Source organism: Martes martes, assembly GCF_963455335.1.
Source record: "Martes martes genome assembly, chromosome: 7".
NCBI lineage: Eukaryota > Metazoa > Chordata > Mammalia > Carnivora > Mustelidae > Martes > Martes martes.
The window spans coordinates 127533256-127556965 of NC_137894.1; the positions used below are offsets into that span (position 1 = coordinate 127533256).

At 39.2% G+C, this 23710-nt stretch overlaps 1 protein-coding gene across 1 annotated transcript in view; it reads left to right on the plus strand.

Annotated features, from left to right (window-relative positions):
* Window positions 1–23710, plus strand: part of SPTLC2 (serine palmitoyltransferase long chain base subunit 2) — a 108044-nt gene that overhangs the window by 32490 nt on the left and 51844 nt on the right. Inside the window, exons 3-9 of the mRNA XM_080809322.1 lie at window positions 5940–6094; window positions 7746–7894; window positions 9753–9877; window positions 14985–15078; window positions 18100–18205; window positions 18943–19162; window positions 21249–21375. Of these exons, the coding sequence (XP_080665448.1) occupies window positions 5940–6094; window positions 7746–7894; window positions 9753–9877; window positions 14985–15078; window positions 18100–18205; window positions 18943–19162; window positions 21249–21375 (976 nt within the window). The remainder of the gene's footprint in view (window positions 1–5939; window positions 6095–7745; window positions 7895–9752; window positions 9878–14984; window positions 15079–18099; window positions 18206–18942; window positions 19163–21248; window positions 21376–23710) is intronic.

Below are 23710 nucleotides of genomic sequence, written 5' to 3' on the forward strand. Positions count from 1 at the left end.
GTTTCCTGAAAATGGGATCGTACAGTGTGTGATCTTGTGTGTCTGCCCCTTTCACTTGAAGGAGTCTTTTTGAGGTTCGTCCACACTGTTGTAGATTTCAGCAGTTCATTCCTTTTTAGTGCTGAGTCGTATTCCATCGTATACGACAGTCTTCTATTTTTACTTACTCTAGGGACTTCTAACTGGCACAAAGCTGTATGCCAAGTAAACCTTTTTAAGGAGTTTTGTCACCGGGAACCACTTCATTCTTTTGCACTGGTGACATGCATAGATTTGCAGACGTTTCCCTGTCACTCATTGGGCTTTTCTGTTCAGAGCACCAGTGCAGCTTTTTTTTTAGCAAGGTGCCCCCCTCCCCTGCTTTTTTGGGGTCTTTTGAATTTTTCGGCTTCTATCTTTTGAGCTACTCTTTGCATTTAAAAATTTGGAACTGTTTTTTACTGCTCACTGAGAATGTGAAAATTTAAGGATCTGGTGCCCTAATATCCTAAGTCGTTCCAAGTTTAATTGAGTTCCATTAGGGTGCTAAACAGGTAAACTGATTTAAAGTGTTTTATCAGAAGGAAGAAATAAACTTTAAAAAAATAGAATTCCTAGATTCTTAAGACTACCCACAAACCCTCCACAGTTCTTCGATCCCAGTTGAAGAAACCCTGTTGAAGTTTCGTTACATTTTAAGCTATATTTTGGTTTTATGTATTTTTCTCATGAAAGCATTTTGAAAATACCATGACAGCTTTGGTAGTAAATATCTGCTCTCCCTAAATCTGGCCATCCCATGGAGCTTGTCAGAGACAGCACATGGTGACTGGCCAGTGCTCAGCTGCTGTTTACTACATGTTCCATTTTGGCCATTAGGAGTCTAGTGGATCAACTTTGCATCTGTTTGTCCTCTTCCAGATCGTTCCCAGTAGCATAGATGTGTTATTTTTCCCATCTTAAAAACAAGCTTTCTCTTGATCCTTTCTCCTCCATCTACTGTTCCATTCCTTCTAACGCACTTACACTTATTTATTTGCTTACTTACTTGCTTAAGTAAGCTGTACGCCCAGTGTGGGGCTTGAACTCACGACCCCAAGATCAAGGGTCCCATGTCCTGCCGACTGAGCCAGCCAGGCACCCGTCTTTCTTCCTTTTAGAGTAAAATTCTTTGACGTAGGTGTTTCGAGTATCTTGCTTCCCGTTCTTTACTGAACTCAACTCCAGTCAGGATTTTGCACCTACCACTTCAGCTAAAATGATTCTTCTTAGGATCACCCATGACACCCGTGTTGCAAAATCTCACGTTCCTTACTCAATCTGTACCTTGTTTGGTCTGCCAGTCGCATTTGACAGAATTGATCACTCTCCTTCCGGAAGCATTTTGCTTACTTGGTTGGTTTTCAGGCATTGTACTTGCCTGTTTTTTCTCCTGCCACTCTTATTCTCTCTTGCTAGATCCTTCTTATCAGCCCAAGTTCTAAATGTTGAAATGGATATGGCAGTGGCTTCATCATTGGTCCTCATCTCATCTGCATGCACTCCTTGGTGATTTCATCCATTATCATGGCTTTTGGTACCTCTGTATGCTGATAACTTCCATGTTTGTATCTCTGGCACTGACTTCCTCATTGAACTCTATACCTGGGTATCTAGCTGCCCATTTGACATCCCCACACAGCCATCTCAAACTTTACATGTCCAAAACTAAGCTGACATCCCTCCTACCAGCTGGCTCTATTCCCGATCTCTATGGATGGCAGTTCTCTCCTGCCGTTGCTGAGGCTGAAAACCGCAGTGATAGCCTTGACTCTTCTTTCTGCCACACACCATGTGTAGCCCATTAGGAAATCCTAACTACTCAACCTGGACATCGTCTCCTGCTTGGCCTCTCACTCATCTGCTCCAGCCACACTGGCCTTTTGGAGTTTCCTGGTATGTCGGGTACACTCCTGCCCCACTGCTGTTGCACCAGCTGTCTGCCTGCCAGGGAAGCTCTTCCTCCAGATGGTCGAACGGCAAGTTCCTTCGCTTCCTTTCCCTTTATTCTACTCTGGCTACCCTAGCCAAGTTTTAGCATGGCTCCAGCATTTTATAGCCCCCTTCCTATGTGATTTTTATTTCTATTAGCATTTTTCACTGTTTAAGATCCTTTATATTTTATACATTTGTCTCGCTTAGTATCTGTCCCTTCCACCAAAATGTAAATCCCACAAGGGCGGAGATTATTTTTATCTTTTTGTTTACTACTGTACACCCACTGCCTAGAAGAGTGCTTTGCACTTCTTAGACATTCAGTAAATGTTTAAGATAATAATATTGGGAGTGGTGGTAATAACAGTGAAAAGTGTTGAGTCTTTTGAAGTATTCATAGTCAAGTTTGTGTGTGTATGTGTACACATGCACATACGAACACACAGATGACTCAGTTTTAGATCTAAGAAAACAGCAGTCTTTACTTTTGAAATGTCATTGCCTGTCTTCAGTTTCAGTGGTTGAGAGTTTTGAAGCATCCTAATCTTTGCCAGATACATAAGCATCTTAGCACCCTCAGACAAAGTAGAATTTCTTGTGATCAGATGTTAGGCCAAGCAAATTGGGATGCACATCGTTGAGTCAGGCAGCTCAACAAGCTGCGACACATAAACCTTTCAGACAAAATTGTGTGCCATGGAAATGTATGGGCATAGACTTTGGAGTGAAAAGACCTGGATCAGTTCCTAGCTCTGCCTCTGGCTGGTTCCCTAATTGGGAAAGCTATTTTGTCTTTCTGAAACTGGAGTAATATCTTTTTTAAGAGGGTGCAGGGGTCTTTAAGAACAAATGTATGTAATGGAAGACGTACCATAAGTATCCTAAGTACTCAGATGGGAACTCTGGCTGCTGTTGTGATTAGCATCATCTTTATTATCATCATATTTGGACATCTGTGTTGGGCCAGAATTGCTCTTAACAACCATGGGCAATTGTTATGATGAAGTCAGCTTCTGGAAGTGCTAGTACTCAGCCTTTTCCATTGTGCTCTTACGGCCTGCACAGGGGCTAGAATAGGCGGTACCTATTTATTTAAAATAGTATAGGATGTTTTCTAAAAGACTCAACCTCAACCAATAGAAGATATTTATTGGCTTATTACTAAGATGACTCCAGACTACTTTTGGTAAGGTCTTCAATGATCCCGAATGAACAAATCCATGAATTTGAAGTTTTCTCTGAGGCTACTGGTAGAAGTCACTTACCAGGGTCCTTCACATCCAGCAATCCAGAGTGTAGCCGTGACTAGACACTGTTCTCTGTTTATCATGTATATCTGCTAGTATATGGGTTTATTGAAAGGTCTTGAGGAAGCATGTGCATGAGGAATGCATCAAGTTCAAACAGGGCATGGAGGCTCTTTGCACTTGACTCTCATCATTGCCTCTCACTTACCAGTTCAGTACTCTTGTCTGGGCAAGTGTCCCTTTAGAGTGCTTGTTACACCGTATTTCACCTTCATTTGTGTGCTGCTCCACTCTACTCCACTAAGAGATCTTGGGAGTGTGGAGGTTGTTTGTGTCTTACTCATTTTTATCCCTAATGCCTAGCTTAGTGCCTGGAAAGGACAGCTCAGTAAATGTTTGTTCAGTGACCAAGCAAACAAGTATTAGGTCGGCCCTGACTAAAGTCATTTCACAGTGACTGAACTGAGGAGGAAGAAGGGAGTCGTGTGGATGTGGAGTGACATGGGGGACAGGGTGGGAGGGTGAGGGCAGGTGTAGTGGGGATGTCATAGTTTGCAGAGAGAACTGTCTGGCAGAAGTATTCAGTAAAAGGTATTTGAATGAATGAATGAAGAGGTAAGTCCTCTAGTCCTTGAATATTTAACCTGTATGAGATATTTTTGGAAATAGGCACTCACCCTTGTTGCCTAGAACTAGAACCCTGAATAGTGATGCCTTTCCATTCCCATTCTTCATTGCTAAGCTGCAGGGAGTTTGGGTAGCTGCCTTTCAGCTCTCTCCAGCAAACTTTCCAACTGTAGTCAGACTGCTACCCTGGGCATGAGTGTTCCCTTCTGCCGTTCTGTCCCAACTGCCTTTGGTCTCTAACATCCCTCACTGTGGCAACTTCCCCATCAAGTCTGTTCCCAAATCAAGGACTTAGTTGTTCTCTTATTGTAAGGATGAACAATGAGCAGTGAGCTCCCTGATGTTGGCAGTCTCTGTTAATGGAGATTTGAATGCCTTTCTCTCTCCCCTCCCAGCCACACACCACTAGGTCACTGGCTACCCAGAGCTGCCTGAAGCCTTCTTTCTATACTGGGGTTTGGTAAGCCTTCTGGTAGATGGGATCAGACTTTTTAAGTGTTTTCTGATGTTTATATAGTAAAAACAAAAATAGTGCTCTTTGTTGCCAATAAAAATTTGTGATGGAGAATTTCTCTCAGGTGTTTGAGTTAATACTTTTGACATTAATGTATAGTGTTTAGTACTGTTTACCCTGTTTGATGTGAATTGAAAAGGATTGGAAACAACTTTTTGGTTTTGTTTTGTTTTTTCCTTTGGAAAATAAATGCGTGTGAATAGTAGCCAAGGAAAAGTCCCAACTTAGAATTTGGATGTCTTTGTTCCAGTTTTCAGTCGCTCAGTATTCTTGTTGGAAGAGGAGACTATCAAGAGGGATTTACCAGTTAAGTAGTAAGTTTCCAATTGTGATAGGTTATTTATGGATATTTTCTCTTAAGGAAATGTAAATGTTGGAAACAATTGTGAAAGAGATGGTATCAGGTACTTGTACATTCCTAAGAGTACTTTCTGACTCTGCTCGGCTTAATTTAAGATTTTATCTGCTGATTACTTTAGAGCCCAATGTCATAGAAAGTTGTTGATTATAAAATTTTATGAAGAGTCTTGTTTAGCAATGGGTGTTACAAAATAAGGCTTAAATTTGAATGTTTCTGATTAGCTTATTTAATGTAAGTCCAGATCTCAGGGCTGGAAGTCCAGCAGTTTGCTAACTGTAGTAAAACTACAGTATAGTTTTCTTTTTGTTTGGTTTACTCCTTATCTTCAGGAGTTGAGTTGATCTAATGTGGTCTGATCATGTTCTGAGCAGTGGTCATACCACATGGGACAAGACATTATGCATTCATTTTAGCTCCACCCAGATTATTTTTTATAGACTTAATTTTTAGTGTAACTTATTTCATAGTAGAAGGGAGAGCTTTAAGTACCTGGTCATGGGAATTCATCGTAAGAATCTTTTTTTTTTTTTTTTAAATCCCATTCAGGGAAAGAAACCTGAGATAGATATCTTTCTATATAAACTACCTTTAAGTGTTTCTTGTTTATCACTTTTCTTTGGAGGTTTTTCACTTTGATCCTTAAAAATATGCAGAGGCTGGAATTTTAATTCTAGAAGTATTTTTCTTGTTTGAACCTGAAATTATAGTGTTTTTAATGGCATTTCCCAATATATTACTTGGGAGGCAGAAGAGAAGTCCTTTTGAGGTTACTAGCAAGGAAAATCATTTAGATGACAGAATTGTACAACTAAGTTTCATTTTTATGAGGCCTACTTATTGAATTAATTTCTTTGGCTTTATATTCATGCAGTCAGATAGTTATTTACAACCATTTCATACAGGTTAACCACCAGAGCTGAGTGACGTTCTCCTGATTGAGTTGTTTTACCTTTTTTTTTTTTTGAGTAATCTCTGTGCTCAATGTGGGGCTTGAGCTCATGATCCTAAGATCAAGAGTTGCATGCTTTTAGTGATGGAGCCAGTCAGATGCTCCCAGAGTTGTTTTAAAGTTGTTTAAATGTAGAGAATTGATGCCTTTGTGAATGTTTTCCTTATCAGTTAATTCAGTGTAATTGACCTCTCATTCTCAAGCACTCTTGCAACATGGGAAGGGAGATTGTAAAAATTTTCTAAAGTAATTCAGTTAAATTCATGGTATTTCACCATCTGTTGGCAGGACTTTGTGTCATTGTATCAGGATTTCGAAAACTTCTATACAAGGAACCTCTACATGAGGATTAGAGACAACTGGAACCGGCCAATCTGCAGTGTGCCTGGAGCCAGGGTGGACATCATGGAGAGGCAGTCTCATGATTACAACTGGTCCTTCAAGTGAGTCTCAGTTGGGAAATTATATCTTGACAGCAAGAAAAAAAGAATTTCTTCACTTTAGAATGCATCCTGTTGCAAATTGAGTAATCTGTTAAAGCGAGTAGAAGCTGAGAGTACAGTACAACACACTTAGTTTCCTTGCATATTGTTCATTGTTATCCAGATTTTTTTTGTTATATGCATTTTTAAAATGCATTTTTCTATTACATTTGATACTGTGTTGGGTTTTAATTGAAAATAAAATTTGACTTACTAGAAAGAAAAACAACAACAATAATAAACAGTGGTGTCCTATTACACCACTTACCAGAATCAAGTGTCTGAATTTACTTCTGGATATTTTGATTCCTCAAATGATTGAAGGACATATGAAATGCTTTTACTTAGATTGAATAGTTTAGAAAACTTCTCATATCATAAAATTTTATAGTTTAGATCGCACAAGTATTACATGGTTGCATTGTTTTTTTTTTTAAAGACAAATGAAATGTTCCCGCATGACAACTAACCACTATCCATTCTGCAAACCCACTTCTCCACAAGTCTTCACTCCCCATAGGTGACCACTGTTACCCGTTTGTTGTGTAGGAGTCCTCCAGATGTTTTTTGTGGGGCATGTATGTAGTGAAACTGTGGAGTGACATACAGGCAGTTTTTGATTTATAAAAATGGGATCATATTACAGAAATCATTTTATGTCTTGCTTTTTTACTTGCTAACATGCTGGTAATCTGTATTCACAGCAAGTTCATTATTAGTAGTGACTGCTGAGTATCCTAGAGTGTAGCCGTATACAGTATATAGAGATTGGGCTGTATCATCCTTCGTTAAAAACCTCAAAATCTCAGAGGTCAAACAGAAAGGTTTATTTCTTGTTCATACTCTATGTCTGCCTTAGGTTGGTAGAGCCTCTGAACGATGTTCTCACTTGGGAGCCCAGGCTGATGGAGCTTCCACATGTGGGATGTCACTGGTCTTTGTGCCTGGGGAAGGGACATGGCAGATAAATTGTGTAGTGACTTTTTTTTTTTTTTAAGGATTTTACTGTATTTATTTAAGAGCGAGGGTGCAAGGTTGGGTGGGTATATAGTTGAGGCACAGAGAGAGAAGGAGAGAATCTCAAACAGACTCCCTGCTGCGTGCAGAGCCCAACTCAGGGCTCGATCCGAGCACCCTGAGGTCATGACCTGAGCCAAAACTCAAGAGTCGGATGCTAAACCAACTGAGCCACCCAGGTGCCCCATTGTGTAGTGACTCTTAAAGGATCTTTATGCATGTATTTTTTCATATGTGTGTGGAAATTGCTGAGTTAAAGTGTGTGTATATCTTTCAAATGGGTAAGTACTGCTAAAGGGCCCTCCAAAAAGAAAAAAGTACTGGCTGATATTCTTATCTATGGCATATGAGACCATCCTGGCTAACATGGATATGGTCGTTCTTTAAATCTTTATCATTATTGATAAGCGAAAATTAGTATTTTAATTTTCATTTTCTTAATTGGTAGTGAGTTTGAGCTGCTTGTCACTGAGGCCGTATTCTCCTTATTTCTTCTATATTGTGCTTCCTTTTGTATTACCAATATGTTTATTATCACATGTAAGTGTCTGATTTGCTCATGAATTTCATGAACTTTTATGCTACTGAAATACAGGTACACAGGGAATATAATTAAAGGCGTTATAAACATGGGTTCCTACAACTATCTCGGCTTTGCACGGAATACAGGATCATGTCAAGAAGCAGCTGCCAAAGTCCTAGAGGAGTATGGCGTCGGAGTGTGTAGCACTCGGCAGGAAATCGGTAAGCGCAGGCTCTGTTTGACCAGCTGATGTTCTCCACTGTGCTACTCAGGAGGGAGTAATGCTGGTACGGCGCTAGAATAGTAGGCATCCAAATACGTACTTTGCCGTGTAGTTTCTGAAGTAATGGATGATTTTAATGCTTTCAACACATTTTGAGACATATTTACCTTTTCCATTGTATAATAAAGTGGGTCTAGGAAGATTCCATAAACAACTTTAATGTTGACTTTGTTGGCTTTTACAAATGATAATAGTTAAGGGTGCCACTTACCAGTACTGACCTCATGGACATATGAGGGTTAATGTGTTTCCATACCAGTAATTGGAGACTGATAATAATTCCTGTCTTATAGGGCTGTTTGAAGAATTAAATCAGCTAATTCATGTAAAGTGCTTGTGACATGGTAAACACTGAGTAAATGTTAACTATTTTTATTATTAGTGTAAATCTATAAAATGTAAAGGTGAACAGATTTATGTAAAGATAGTTAATTTTTTAAAAAGATTTTGTTCATTTATTAGAGATAGTGCTAGTGCCCAGGGAGAAGCAGAGTGAGCAGGGAGCCAGATGCGGGGCTTGAACCCAGCACCCCAGGATCATGACCTGAGCCAAAGGCAGGCACTTAATGAACTGAACTACCCAGGAGCCCCTAAAGAGAATTAATTTTTGTTCATAGGAAGATTTCAAATTCTTCGATTTTATTTGAGAGAACTAAAAACTGCAGAAATTATAAGGCAACTCCCAGGATATTTTTTACTATGAATCACCCCAGAACTTAGTGGATTAAAACAATAATTCCTCATTATTTCTTGTGGGTCCAAAGACTGGCAAATGTAGCTGGGTCATTTCCACTCAGGGTCCTTAATGATGTGGCTAAGGTAGCATTGTGCCGTGATGACATAGAGTAGTCAGACCTTACATCTTTATGGCACTTTATACTTTATAAATTGCTTGAACCTCTTCTCTCTTTCGATCCTCACAACGGTATCATGAGGTAGATAGAGCAAATATTGATACTGGTATTTAGCAGATAAGAAACTGAAGCCCAGAGAGGTTAAATGACTTGATTAAAGCTTTGAGAACATGTAGCATCCTAGTTCAGCAGTCTTTTTTCTCATCGTCTTTTCTGCATTTAGCCAGTATCATTGATCAGTCAGTCTCGTTTGGTCCTTAAGAATTTGAGTATTGATATAAAATCACAGTACAAAGTGAGGGGGGATGCTTTTTAATTTGTCCTTTGCTACATAACAAATCATTCTAAAACTTAGTGACTTAAAACAGAAAACATTTATTTGCTTGTGATCCCACAATTTGGGGAGGGCTTGGCATTTATCTTGACTCCATGTGGTATGGGTGGGGCATTCTGGCCAAAGATGGAGTATCCGGGACGGCTTCACTTACATGTTTGGCACCTCAGCCAGGTAGTGGGATGAAGTGAGGCCTCTCTGAGCCCTGCATTCCACTTCCGTAGAGTCTCTTGTCCTCCAGAGCCTCTCCCTCTCCATGTGGCCTCTCTTTACAACAGCTAGTTAGACTATTTTACGTGGTAGCTGACTCCAAAAGTATAAAAGCAGATGTTGCAAGGCTCTTAAGGCTTAGATGGGAACTGGCATGTGTCAGAAGGGATGGGAGAAGTTGTTGGCAACTTTCTTTACAGGAATTCCATCACAGGTGGCGAATCTGAGTGTGTTCAACTACGGTGTCCTTGATCAGCCCTTTCTCTTCATAATACTCTCCCATGGAGCTTAGTCTGAAAAGGTCGTCCCATGTAGCCTATGATTTCTTTTTATAAAGTAATGAGTGGCTCTTAAATTTGGGGTTTAGTGGTATTAACTTCATTAACTTCTCCATGCAGGAAACCTGGACAAGCATGAAGAGCTAGAAAAGCTTGTGGCAAGTTTCTTGGGAGTAGAAGCCGCTATGGCATATGGCATGGGATTTGCAACAAATTCAATGAACATTCCTGCTCTTGTTGGCAAAGTAAGACTTAGGCTGTCGTTTATGAAAATGCTCTTACATATTTTGTTTTGTTTTGTAAAGCATTCACAGCAAGCCCAAGGCTGTTGTAAACTTCAGACTACACGTGGTCTACCCAAAGATATTTCTGTCACAAATTTTCGATAAGTATATCCCAAGGAGACTTTATCAATTGAAGCTTTCTTGCTAGAACCCATGAATCTTTCTCTCTTCCATTAGATGACTCTTGCCTTCTTCATTTCATACAGTTTTGAAAGGGATTCTAAGAAATAAAAAAACCTCATAAAAGGCTAAAATTTTAAAAGAAAGAATGTTTAAATTGGAAGGTTACTTAACATATGAAAATACATGGGTACCCTAATACTTATTCTTATCATAATGCATGTTGCTCAGAGATACATGGGCAAAATATGTGTATATATGTAAAATACATGTAATGATACAGGTTAAAAGTAATAATATAAGTTAATAATAATGAAGATTAAAAGTAATAGTAATAATAGTAATAAAAGTTTGTGTGTGGGTAGAGTTTGTAAGGGGGTAGTTAAGGAGAGAAGAGATAAGAGACTTTGTAAGTCACATTTTAGGAGGTTGGCACTCTCAGCTTGAAAGGGCCCTGAAGGTTTTTGTTTTATTTTTTATTTTATTTTTTTAGAGAAAGTGTGGGCACACACACACAAGTGCACAAATTGGGGGGTCAGAAGGGGCAGAGAGAGAGAGAGAGAGAATCTGAAGCAGACTTTGTGCCAGGTGCGGGACCCAACATGGGGCTTAGTGCCATGACCCTGAGACCAGAGCTGAGCTGAAATCAAGAGTTGGATGCTTAACTGACTGAGCCTCCCAGGCGCCCCAAAAAGACATAACAATTTTATTTATTTTTTATTTTTTTATTTTTTAAAGATTTTATTTATTTGTTTGACAGACAGCGATCACAAGTAGGCAGAGAGGCAGGCGGGGGTGGGGGTGGGGGGAAGCAGGCTCCTCGCCGAGCAGAGAGCCCGATGCGGGGCTTAATCCCAGGACCCTGGGATCATGACCTGAGCCGAAGGCAGAGGCTTTAACCCAGTGAGCCACCCACCCAGGTGCCCAAGACATAATAATTTTAAATGTATAGGTACCTAATAATAGAGCTTCCAAGTACATGAAGGAAAAATTGGAAGAAATTGAAAGGAGAAATGGACGAAATACATAATTGTTATTAGACATCTCCATTCCGATCTCTGAATAATTGATAGAAGAACTAGACAGAAATTCACTAAGGTTATGGAACACTTGAAAAACATTATCAACCAACTTGACTTAATTGACATTTATGAAACACTTCACCTAACAACAGCAAAACATTTACCAAGATAGGCCATTTTCTGGGCCATTAAAAAAGCCTCAGCAAATTTTTAAAAATTTAAATTGTTCACAGTGTGTTCTTTGATCATAATGGAATTAAATTAGAAATCAGTAACACAAAGATATCTGAAAATCCTCAAATATTTGAAAATTAAACAACATACTTCCAAATAACCTGTAAGTCAAAGAAGAAAGGAAAAATAGAAAATACTTTGAGCTAAATGGAAATGTAGCATGTTACAGTATGTGAGATGACGCTAAAGCAATATTCAAATGGAATATATAGCTTTAAGGACTTGTAGTAAGAAAAGAAGAAAAGTTTTGAATCTGCTATCTACATGAGGACTTCGAAAAAGAAGAGCAGATTAAACCCAAAGATTTCAAATAGAGGAAGGATAAAATAAAGCTAAATCCAGAAATCAGTGAATTAGGAAAAATGAGTGAAACCAAAGGTGATTCCTTTTTTTTTTTTTTTTAAGATTTTATTTATTTATTTGAGAGACAGAGGGAGAGAGCACAGAGAGAGAGAGAGGGAGAAACAGGCTCCCCTCTGAGCAGGGAGCCAGTCCCAGGGCTCGATCCCATCACCCTGGGATCATGACCTGAGCCAAAGGCAAACGCTTAACCAACTAAGCCACCCAGGTGCCCCCCAAAATGATTCTTTGAGAAAATGAATAAAATTGATAAATCTCTAGCCAGACTGGTAAGGGTAAAAAATAGAGAAGACACAAATTACCGGTAGCAGGAATGAGAAAGAGTACATCACTACACATCTTACAGACATTAAAAGGATAACAAGGAAATATTAAGAACAGCTTTATGCTGGTAAATTCAACAACTTAGATACAATGGACAGATACCTCAGAAGACATAAATGTATGGTTCTTTGACTTCACATTGATTATAATAGATTCCTGTCCTGCATTTCAGTGGTATAAATCTTGAGATTCTTATTTGGAATTTCTCAGAATTTTTCACACTAGAGAGTTAAATGAGCTCATCCTGCTCTTCCCTGGATGTTCAGAAACTAATCATAAAGAATTAGAGATCTTATATACAGACTTGGAAGATACTACCTTAAAGATTTATCTTTCAAATCAAACATTACAGTTGAATGTTATTAAGTATCATTTAATCCATTAAAGGCAGGAACTAATCCAGTTTTAGTATTTCTTTGAATCTGATACTAAGTTTCTATGTGAGGTGGTTGATTTTTCAGCTTAAAGGCAGGCGGAGACAGTATATTATAGATTAAGAGCATGTGTTCTGGAAGCAGAAGCTTTCTAATGAGTCACTCACTAGGCTTGTGACCTTGAGCAAGATCTGTAACTCCTCTAAAAGGGAGTTTCCTCTTATGTAATGTGGGGATAATAATAGTACCTGCTTCATAGATTTTTTTTTAATGGGGATTAAAAGTAATAATGCCTTTAAAACCCTTAACATAATGCCCGGAACATATTAAGCACTTAGCTTTTAATTGCTGACATTTAATTTTTATTTTATTTTTGAACTCAGGATATAATAGAGCCTCATAGTAGATTGATACATTGAAATGGTGAATAAGGCTGTCTAAAAAGGAGGCACATAGCAAGTTATATTGCAGATTTTGTCAGAAAAAAATGAGCAGGAAAGAGAAGAAAATAAAATTGTATGGAGGGGAAGGAGGGGCATCCTTTTAAGGTATAATGGAATGCCAAGAATGGTAAGTAAAGGATTTGAAGATTTGCAGAAGAGAAATTCAGTATCTCTTCATTTTCTGCACCTTCCCGCCTTTTTTTTTTTTCATTTTTAACACTTTTTTCAAAGATTAATTTAGCATTATAGAAGAGTTGTAAAAGAATACAGAGTTCTTGTATACCCTTCACTAAGCTTCCTTTTATGTTAATATCTTATACAACAGTGGAATTTATCAAACCCAAAAACTAAGCTTGATAGAATACAATTAACTGAAGTACAGAACTTATCACCAGATTTTCCACTGATACCACTTTCTGTCAATCTCCATGGGATCTCCTCAGTGTCTAGTGTGTGACAGTTCCTGTCTTTCCTTGTCTTTCATTATTACCTTGACTCTTCCAAAGGCAGAATTGTTGCTTCTCCCCTGTTCATTTATATTATTAGAGATTCGTGAATATTTTATTATTTGGGTCCAACACGGTTGCCCTTTACTTTCTTGCTGAAGTTGTTCCAGTTTTGGCCATTGGGAGATCTTTCACGTGGGCTCCTTGTGCCATTTGAATATGCGCTTATCTTCCCCCCATCCCCTGCCCACCCCCACCCCCCCCCCAAAAGAGTACTTTCTTAATTTGTAGCAGGACAAGAGGCTCTGGGCTTTTTTTTTTTTTTTTTAAACTTTCTTTCTTTTTTTTTTTTTTTTTTTTTAAACCTATTTTATTTGGGGGTCAACCAGTTCTCCATTCAGCCCTGTTTTTTTTTTGTTTTTTTGTTTTTTTACACTGGAGGATGGTATTTAGAAATCAAGGTCTGTTGTGTTTATGGCCACTTGGGTGTCACAGCTTCTTGTCCCTCAGTGCATAGAGCTAGAAGAATATCCGCATGTATGCTAACTCATGCATACACAGGTCTGTGTGCATGTGTATACATTACATATACATTTTAAAACCCATCAGCCCATACTGGTACCTCCAACTCTACTTCTTCTTTTTAATGCACACATTTTTAACCAAGTAGCTTTTTATTTTAGTAATAAAAACTTTGGGGGTGCCTGGGTGGCTCAGTAGTTAAGGGTCTGCCTTCGGCTCTGGTTATCCCAAGGGACTGGGATCGAGTCCCACCAGGGAGTCTGCTACTCCCTCTCCCATTTCCCCTGCTTATGTTCCCTCTCTCACTGTCTGTCTCTGTCAAATAAATAAATAAAATCTTTAATTAATAACATAATAAAAACTTGGCTCACAGTAAAAATTGCAGACATCTGCTGTTAAAATTTAAGTATCCCTCTAAGAATATTTTGTTAAAATTGGTTTGTGGGTGTGTGTGTGTGTGTATCTATCTTCTTTCTTTTGTTCTCCTGGGAACATGCTGATACTTTCTGCAACTTACTCTTAAAATCTAATTGGATATTTTGAGGACACTGTTGACAGAAAAACCTGTTGCTGAGTTCAGATCTTACGGGTTGAAGGGCCTGAACTGTGGAAGAGTAGGAACCTGGGATGAAATAAAATCCCTGAGAACCTCAGCCTTTTCTTGTTGCCTTAGGAGGAACTCATGTTTACATGTTAAAGTAGAGCTTATTGAGGGATTTTAAAGGCAAAATTGAGGCTTACACTTCATGTCAGTGGGGAGAATATTAGTAAGTGGAATCCTCATTGAATTGGGAGGTATTATGAGGAGTGAGAGGAAGAATGCTTTACTCCCTCAGCGCCCTTACCCCCCACTTTTTCCCACGAATAGTAGTACATCATACCAAAACTCATATGGAATACTGTCAAACCAGCGAAACTGATACCCTATGAATACTATCTGATACATCAGATTTTAGGTATAAATAAAAGCCTCTTTCTACATATCTGAATATTTAAGTCCATCACGGGACTGAAGAAATTAAAAGGCTAGAATTTTGTATCTGCTTCCAAGTTAATTTTGCAAAACAAGAATATGTATACCTTTCTTCTTGAAATTGATAATTTTGCTGTTGTATAAGCTTTCCTTAATAAAATAGCATTATTAATGATTTTAGCATTTTGTCATTTGTGTAAGTAAGGCTTTCCCCCTAGCTTCTTACCTTTCTGTGCTGGTGGTTTTGCAGGGTTGCCTGATTCTGAGTGATGAGCTGAACCACGCATCGCTGGTTCTAGGAGCCAGACTCTCAGGAGCAACCATTCGAATCTTCAAACACAACAGTGAGTTTGATGACTTCACTGCAGGCCTTGGTGTTTAATATTCTCTGGGTTAATGGCAGTGGTAACATTAGTTACATTAATAATGGAAGATACAAACGAAGCATGTAGCAACATTTAAAATGCCCTTCTGGTCCAGTCCTTTAAAAGTTACCCTCTTCCTCATTAGAAATAGAGGCTGAAGGAAGCCTTTTAGTACAAAGTACAACATTTTCCTTTTACTTAACTTTCAACTCTTTCATCTTCCTTGTTTACAAGTTAGTCGTTCCGTGTGTGTTTACTAGATGCCTATGGTGTATCTTTCTGTAACACCAGGGCTACTGAGATGAATAAAGCAGGGTCACATCTTAAGGATCTCCAACTGGTTAATGAAGAGACTATAGAGAAACCACTAGTGGAATACCACTGATACAGAACAGATACTGGAATACAGATGTGAGCAGATGCTGTAGAGGCACGGAGGAAGATGGCACTGCCAGAATGTTCTCCCTAAGTGGAAGTGTCTATTGTATTAGCAAAATAACGATTAACATTAAAAAAGTAACTTTTGTAGTTAAAATACTCACGTGTAGGAAGGAAAGATTACCAAACTGTACACCTAATACCATTTTTTTTTTTTTTTTTTGCAAAATGTATACACATACAGACAAAAGTCTGGAAGAATAAACACCCAAGTGTGAGATCTGTACTCTGGATGGAAGGCTTATGGATGCTAATAACTTTCTTCCTTCTGTCTTTGTCTTATCTAAGATGTTTTATAATGAGGAGGATACAAACAGTATTTTGTTTTATGAAGTCCATGGCATTATTAGACACAATTATGTAACCTCCTTGCTTACAACACATCCTGAACTTCATTTGACTCCATGGGACTCTCCTCCTCCCCTAATGCGGTGGCGGGCGGAGTTGCCTGCGTTCAGTCCATCCCTCAGTTTGGACATCAAGGTTGTTTCTCCATTTTTCTACTAAAAACAGTACTACCTACTCACATTTTTGCTCAGTGATCTGATTAATGCTTTAAGATAAATTCCTAGTAGTCTTAGGATGCCTGGTTAAAAGATTACAAAATTTTTAGACTTTTCCAAATTGCCTCCAAGTATGATGCAAATTTTTACTCAGAAACATGACAGTGACTATACTCACAGGCTGACATAGGACATTATGAATCACTTAAAATATTTTCTTTCTTTTTTTGTAATTATTTTTATTAACATATAATGTATGATTTGCCCCAGGGGTACAGGTCTGTGAATCATCAGGCTTACACATTTCACAGCACTCACCATAGCACATACCCTCCCTAGTGTCCATAATTAAAATATTTTCTAATGGAATCAGTCAATAACATGTTAATTTCTATTTCTTTGATTATTAGATGCTAAGCATCTTTTTTATAGTTAATTGTGCTTGTATTTCTTTGTGAATTGGCCATTTTCAAACTGTTTCTGTTTTTCACTGAGTATAAGAGCCCTTTATATTAATTATTCTTTCTTCTGTGTTGCAGTATTTTTTATTTCATTTTTAACTTTATTTTTAGTGTATTGCTGGTAGATTTATTAAAATGTTGACGTTGGCACATTTATTGTCTTACAAGTTTTAGAGTTTCCATAGTGCCTTCCCTGTTTTAAGATCATAAAGTTATCCTCTTATATTTTCTTTTTGTGGTTTTTGTGATATATTTTTTTATTTAAGTCTTCAATTTGCATGGAATTTAGGGAGCATAATACGAGAGAGATAATTGAATCTTTTTCCTAAGTAGGTGATACAGTCAAGCATTCTACTATAGGTACTTCCTTTCATCTAAAATTTTGAGTCAGTATTTTTCTCTTCCTTTCTGTCTATAAACAAAGGAAACTAAAACAATGAGTGCATTTTTATTTGTCTCCTGCTGGTTGCCACACATTGGTGTCTGCAGCAGACATAGCAGCTTCACAATAGACATATTTCTGGGGTAGCATCCCCTCTCTGGGTTAGGTAGCATATTGTGTTGTTATGAGTAACTGAAGGTATAAGTACAGTCACAACCTTTGGCCATCTTACTTGTGGTATGTTTTTATTGCCTTACTTCTGTTTCCTAACCAAAGTCCTTTCATGGGAAGAGCAAAATCATATAACTTTGTAACCCCCTCCTTCAGTCCTGAGCAGCAGAGAATATAAAATCACATTTTATGATGGGGTGCCTCCCACCCCTGTTAAATGTACCCCAGACTTAATATTGCATAGATTTGGGGGCAAAGGTCCTTAAGGCCATTATTTCAGGGCAGATATTTTCAGTATGAAGCCACTGTAGTGGTGGCAGTGGTCTTCGCAGCCTTTATCGGTAACAGGAGAATTACGATCCTCAGCTATAGCACAAGACAGGTTGTTTTTGGGCTTGGTAACCGTCCTTAGGACCAGGAGAGCTGATCAAGTCAGACATGGAACAGTCTAAACTGATGGTCACGTGTTCTTAGCACATAATCTCATGCATGCCCAGACTGATGTATTTTGAGCCCACTGCTAAGAGAAAGCTATGTAACAAGTGTTTATTGAGTGTATTCTAGGTGAAAGGAAGCAGGGTGTGTACTTTGAATTTTCCCCTGTATTTGCGTTTTAGGAGGTGTATGCATTTGTTTATTTGCACTCTTGGTCAGTCTTCTTTATGCATGTATTTCTGAATGAGTCAGTAGGATTAAAGATACAGTTGATTCCACAAATACCAAAAAAAAAGTGAACAGCCAGGTATTTAACATGAAACATCAGTCATTTCACATGCGTGCTACCCAATGGAACCGCCTGTGCCACAGTCATTTAGTGGAATTTCTGTGGTTATGAACATTCATTACCTTTTAGATGAGATTGTCATTCAGGCTAGCAGGAGCTCACCCATTTTGCCTTATCTTTTTCTGCTCAGTTCTGATTATGTTAATGTCCTTCACTGTCTGAGACACACTTCCTGAATAAGAAATGTGTATTTGCATTTCTGAAATAAAGTTCAGAAAGAGGAAGGTACTTTGTGCTGAAATTCTGTTTTGTGTGCTACAGATATGCAAAGCCTAGAGAAGCTGTTGAAAGATGCCATTGTTTATGGTCAGCCTCGGACACGAAGGCCCTGGAAGAAAATTCTAATCCTTGTGGAGGGAATATATAGGTAATCCTGCTTTCTTATTCTTATCTTTCTGATTTGGCTCCAGGAAGTTGTAGAATATTTTAAGAAGAAGGGAACAGTAAACAGGACCGCTCTGGACACTAAGGAGGCGGTGTCGATGGTTTGATAATAAAATACCTAGAAGCAGAGTTAGCACTAGCACCGAAGTCTTTTTGTCTGGTTTTTCCTTTTCTTTCCATCATGCTGATGGCCTTAAAATCCCTTTCTTTTTTGCATCCTTTATTTTTCTACTGTTTGTGTACGTATGGGCAAGAACTGGAATATGTTTTCTAATGTGTCAAAACAAATTCTACATCATTTCATTTTAAGAAAGATTTTATTCTGGTTTATTTGCAGCCCTTGCACTTACTCTCTTACGTCCTATCTTTTTTATTCTCTTATTCTGCCATTTTAATTTCATCTGCCGTGTAATGCAAAATCTAATGTTGCCTGTAATTGCAAGTGTTAGAAGACTCTGCCATGACATTTATCCGTCTGTGGCGAATGAAGATCAATTCTGTTCTGGTGCTTGTTTGAAAAGATCCAGTTTCCTTTCCCCTAGACATCTGCCTAGCTGTGGCATCATCTGACTTTGCCAGTTTAAAATCACAGGCAGAGTTGTCAAACCATTTAAAAAAGCAACAAAAAAGTTGGAAAAAGGAATTGTAATAGTAAGGTGGCCAACTCCTAATTTTGAGTTAAAAAGACTCAGTGTGTGTGTTTTGTATCTGTTTTGCCAGCATGGAGGGATCTATTGTTCGCCTTCCTGAAGTGATTGCCCTTAAGAAGAAATACAAGGCATACTTGTACCTAGATGAAGCTCACAGCATTGGGGCCCTGGGCCCTACAGGCCGAGGTGTGGTGGATTACTTTGGCCTGGATCCTCAGGATGTGGATGTTATGATGGGAACATTCACGAAGAGCTTTGGGGCTTCTGGAGGCTACATCGGGGGGAAGAAGGTAAGCGGGCCCTGTGGATTGAGCAGCTAAGGGTGCAGGTGCTTCTGGCTACCACATTTGGTGACTCACATGGAGCAGATAAGCGTCCTGAACTGGGATGTGGAGATCCTGAATTTGTTTGTGGCTTCGGCTCGTGCTGCCAGCGGGCTTCACACTTCAGCTGCTCAGTGAGCGATTCTGAGCGACTAAAGGCTGGTTCTGTTCATTGTTTGTTGTTTTCTTATTTGAGCTTCGTCCTAAACGACATGCTGATCTGACATACAGAACACCCTCTTGTGTGAAAGGACGCGCAGTGGTGCTGCCTGTTTGCCAGTCTTCCGGGTTTGACTTGCACCAGCAGTTTCCCAAAAGTAGTGAGTTTCTGAGAGCCAGTGGGAACAGAAGACCAGTTTCCCCGCCCTTGGCCTCAAAGGCATCTTGGGTGAGCACAGAGACAGGAAGGAAGAGATTATTTTGCATAATCTGGTTTACTAGAAGGCATTGTAGTTTTCAATTTAAAAATTGTGTAATGAACTCTAAGGCATTTGAGAATCAGTATGGTGTGGTGGAAATTGTTGAACCGAGAGAGAGGCCTAGGTTTGAATATTTCCCTAACATTGTGAGCCCTGGGGCAAAGCATTTAACCTTCCCATTTCCTTATCAGTAAAACAGAGATAAATATGCCTAGCTTATAAACTTGTAGTAAAGGTTGAAAAAATAGTTTATGTCCATGCTACGACATGGATGAACTTGAAAGCATTGTGTTAATTTAAAGAAGTCAGTCACAAAAGGTCACATATTATTTATTTTATGTGATATATCCAGAACAGGTAAATTAGAATGTAGATTAGTAGTTGCCAAGGGCTGAGGGATTGAGGTGAGTGGAAGGTGACTGCTGGTGGGGATGAGGTTTCTTTCTGAGATAATGAAATGTTCTAAAATTTAGATAGTGGGGTGCCTGGCTGGCTCAGTCGGTAGAGCATAGACTCTTGATCCTGAGGTCACGAGTTCAAGTCCTATGTTGGGTGTGGAGCCTACTTAAAAACAAAATAGCTAACTAACTAACTAACTAAATAAATAAATAAATATTTTCATAGTGATGAAAGTTGCACAGCTCTGTGAACATACTAAAGCCACTGAACTGTACACTTCAGAAAAGTGAATTATATCTCAATAAAACTTATTGTCAAAAAAACCTCCATAGTATTAATAAAAATATGTTGTCCAGTATTTTATGGCATGTAGTAAGAACTCACAAGTATCTTTAATTTCTTTTTAAAACTTGACATTAGGGAAGCTTAAAGCATGGACTTTCTCTTAGTCATGATTGTCTTTAAGGAAAACTCATTATTGGTTTCAGTCAAGTTTGATAGATCTTTTTACCTCAAATTTTTGTTAACGGGACCAGGCTGACTTTGGAGAGTTGTTTGCTTTTTGGTGAGATTTACTGCTAAACCAGAGGACTTAAAATAATACTCTGGGACATCATTTTTGTCTGGTATATCTGTGCTTTTGTGGCTTTTATACAGTTTTTAGTGTTTTTGAAGTGATGCACTGTTTTATAGTCATATTTTATGTCTCTTTGTTGGGGTCTGGTAAGTGAGCTATTTGTGTGCCTGTTTTATTGAAAGAGTTAATGAAGTTAAAAGGAGAGAATAGGGATATACCACTGATTGTTTTGGACTCCTTGCAACTGACATACAAAGTTTTTCTTCGTTCGGTGAGCTGGCTTTCCTGTTCTCATGAAAGACCCAGGGAATTTCTCAAAAGCAGTCCAAGCACATTAATTCAGCGTTGTAGATCTGTTCATAACATTAAGTGAGATGTTCTCCAAATTTAGAGGGCTTCTTTAAAGCTAGTTTTTCTTTCTTTCAAGTTGTTGCCTGTTTAAAAAACAAACAGCCCGAGTGAGGGTGTTGGCATGTGTCAGACACAGTTGTCGCTGAGAGTTTCCTCTGACCACGGCGGATACCTTGCATCTCAGATGAGCGGCCCTCTTCCCGGGCTGTTGAGGGAGGAGGAGTCTGCTTTTACCTGGAAGGCAGGCAGTGACATTGCGGAGAACTGAGGCTTCCCCTCTAATGCCTCGCTTCTGTGAACTCCCCAGGAGCTGATAGACTATCTGCGGACACATTCTCACAGTGCCGTGTACGCCACATCACTGTCGCCACCGGTTGTGGAACAGATTGTCACCTCTATGAAGTGCATCATGGGGCAGGATGGCACGACCCTTGGTAAGTCTCTGTTTTCTTGGAAGATTTCCTCTGCTCCGTAAATGCTCAGCAGTCAAACGAGCTCTTTTCCTTGAACTTCTTCCCTAAAATGAGGAGTCGGGTATACAGATGGGCTGAACTGGCAGGTGGGTGAGGCCTTGGTTGCTACGGACACTTTGCAGCATGTTTGATACACATCTGCCAGGAGAATTAGGCTGGCTTGCTTCCTGTTGAACTTTCTTGTCTATAGATGGTAACGCTTTAACCTTACTGTCTTACTGTCTTCATAAGTCTTCAGTGATAAGCTGCAGGGTCTTTCCTGAGTTGCACAATTTTATATGAAGATGTAACTGACTGTGTGTAGCGATGTTTCATTCCTGTTGGATTTAAAAGCTGCTCTTTGCATATATTAATGTCCTTGATTCAGTGCCTTTCAAAAGAGTTTCTAATGGAACAATAGGTAATAAAAGGCATCCTGAATTTGTTTATTCTGTCTTTGGTGGAATTTGTAGTCCAAACTAGGCGCGCTGACAGGAACACACTGAAATGAACAATGAATAAAATGTGACACTTGCTTTCTCTTTTACTTTTATTCTGCATCACTAGAGGGCAGTGTTGATTGCAGAAAAGTTAGAACAATTGTGATTTTTGTTTTGTTTTGTTTTTTCACTTCTAAAAGTATTTCCATTGTATGAGACATACATTAATTTTACTTGCTTTTTAAATGCTTCTAAAATGAGTTTTATTCTTGTAAAAGATTTTACACTATCAGCCTTGAGCTCTCTACTCTTCATTTATATAATGTTTTCTTTTAAGATTCATTTGATTTGCATTGGAAAACAAGAAGGAAGTAGTCTGATTTTGATTGATGCAAACCTGTTTCCTTAAATCGGAATTTTTTTCCCAATTTTTTTTTTCTGATCTGTAGTATATCCTTATTATCTCTAGTGAGAGATTTTTGGAAATAGATTTTCAACGTGTTGATCATTTTCAGTTTCATGAATTGATTCCTTGGAGAAGAAAATAGTTCATTCATGTTGTGAGCACAGCATGGAGCCTGGGGAGTAATCCCCTCTTAACATTAGCTACGTTACCATCCCTTCTTCCTCATGATGTTCATAGAAGTAGTGTGTTTTGACCTGAGATATATATTTATATAGCTGGCAATTATCTAGTTACTTCATGTAGGTGCGTTAACCTTACTGATTCAGCGTACAGACAGGTGACTAAAATGAATGGCTAATAGCTGTCCGAGTTCGTTTTGGATAATTTCTTTGCCCTGTCCTAGAACGTGGATCTATGTGATGTGTGACCTCTGCATGAATGACTTGTCTGTACTCAGTAGTGAAATCTAGGCTCTGCCGGTGGTGAGAAAATGAAATGTGGTAATTAGTTACAGGCTTTGGGTTAGCACTCATTTTCCAGTTTATTTATTGCCTCTCTGACCACCCCCGAAGCTTAGTGGTGCGAAACAACAGCCATCGGATTGTGCTCACAGATTCTGCAGGTCAGGAATTCGGTCAGGGCACAGCAGGAATGGCTTGTCTTTGCTCCAAAATATCTGGGGCTGGAGCTGCCGGGGAAGACCCAAGCCCCAGGTGGCTGGGGGCTGGGATCATCTGGAGGCTTCTTCCCTCCCTTGTCACTTGTGCCGAAGTGACTTGAACACTGGGCTCAGCTGAGGCCGTTGACCAGAGCACCTTCATGTGACTTCCCCATGAGGCATGGGCTCCTTGTCGCATGGTGACTGGGGATCCAGAGGGGGTTGCTTCAGAGCAAGCGTTCCCTAAGAACCTGCTGAAACCCCATGACCTTAGCTGATCTGTTGTTAACAAGCGGCTCACTGAGGCCAGTCCAGACTGCAGGGCGTGGGAAATCAGACTCCACATCAAATGGGAAGTGGGTCCAAGAATTTGTGGCCATTTTCACAACTTGCCACTACCAGCTTTTATATATTTTAAAAATTGCTCTCTAAAACTTTTAATTAGTATAGGCAAACTTCTTTTGGCCACATTGCTTCTCTGCCAAAATAGAGGATAATAAAAATGTAACCCAAGGGGCACCTGGGTGGCTCAGTGGGTTAAGCCTCTGCCTTCGGCTCAGGCCATGATCTCAGGGTCCTGGGATCGAGCCCCCGCATCGGGCTCTCTGCTCAGCAGGGAGTCTGCTTCCCCCTCTCTCTGCCTGCCTCTCTGCCTACTTGTGATCTCTCTTTCTCTGTCAAATAAATAAATAAAAGTCTTTAAAAAAAAAAAAAAGGTAACCCAAAGTAGAGAGAAGTACCATCTCTCTTGAATCTGGTTACCTGATCTTAATTACATTTGACCTGATTTCTTTTAGAATTGAGTGTGTGAGG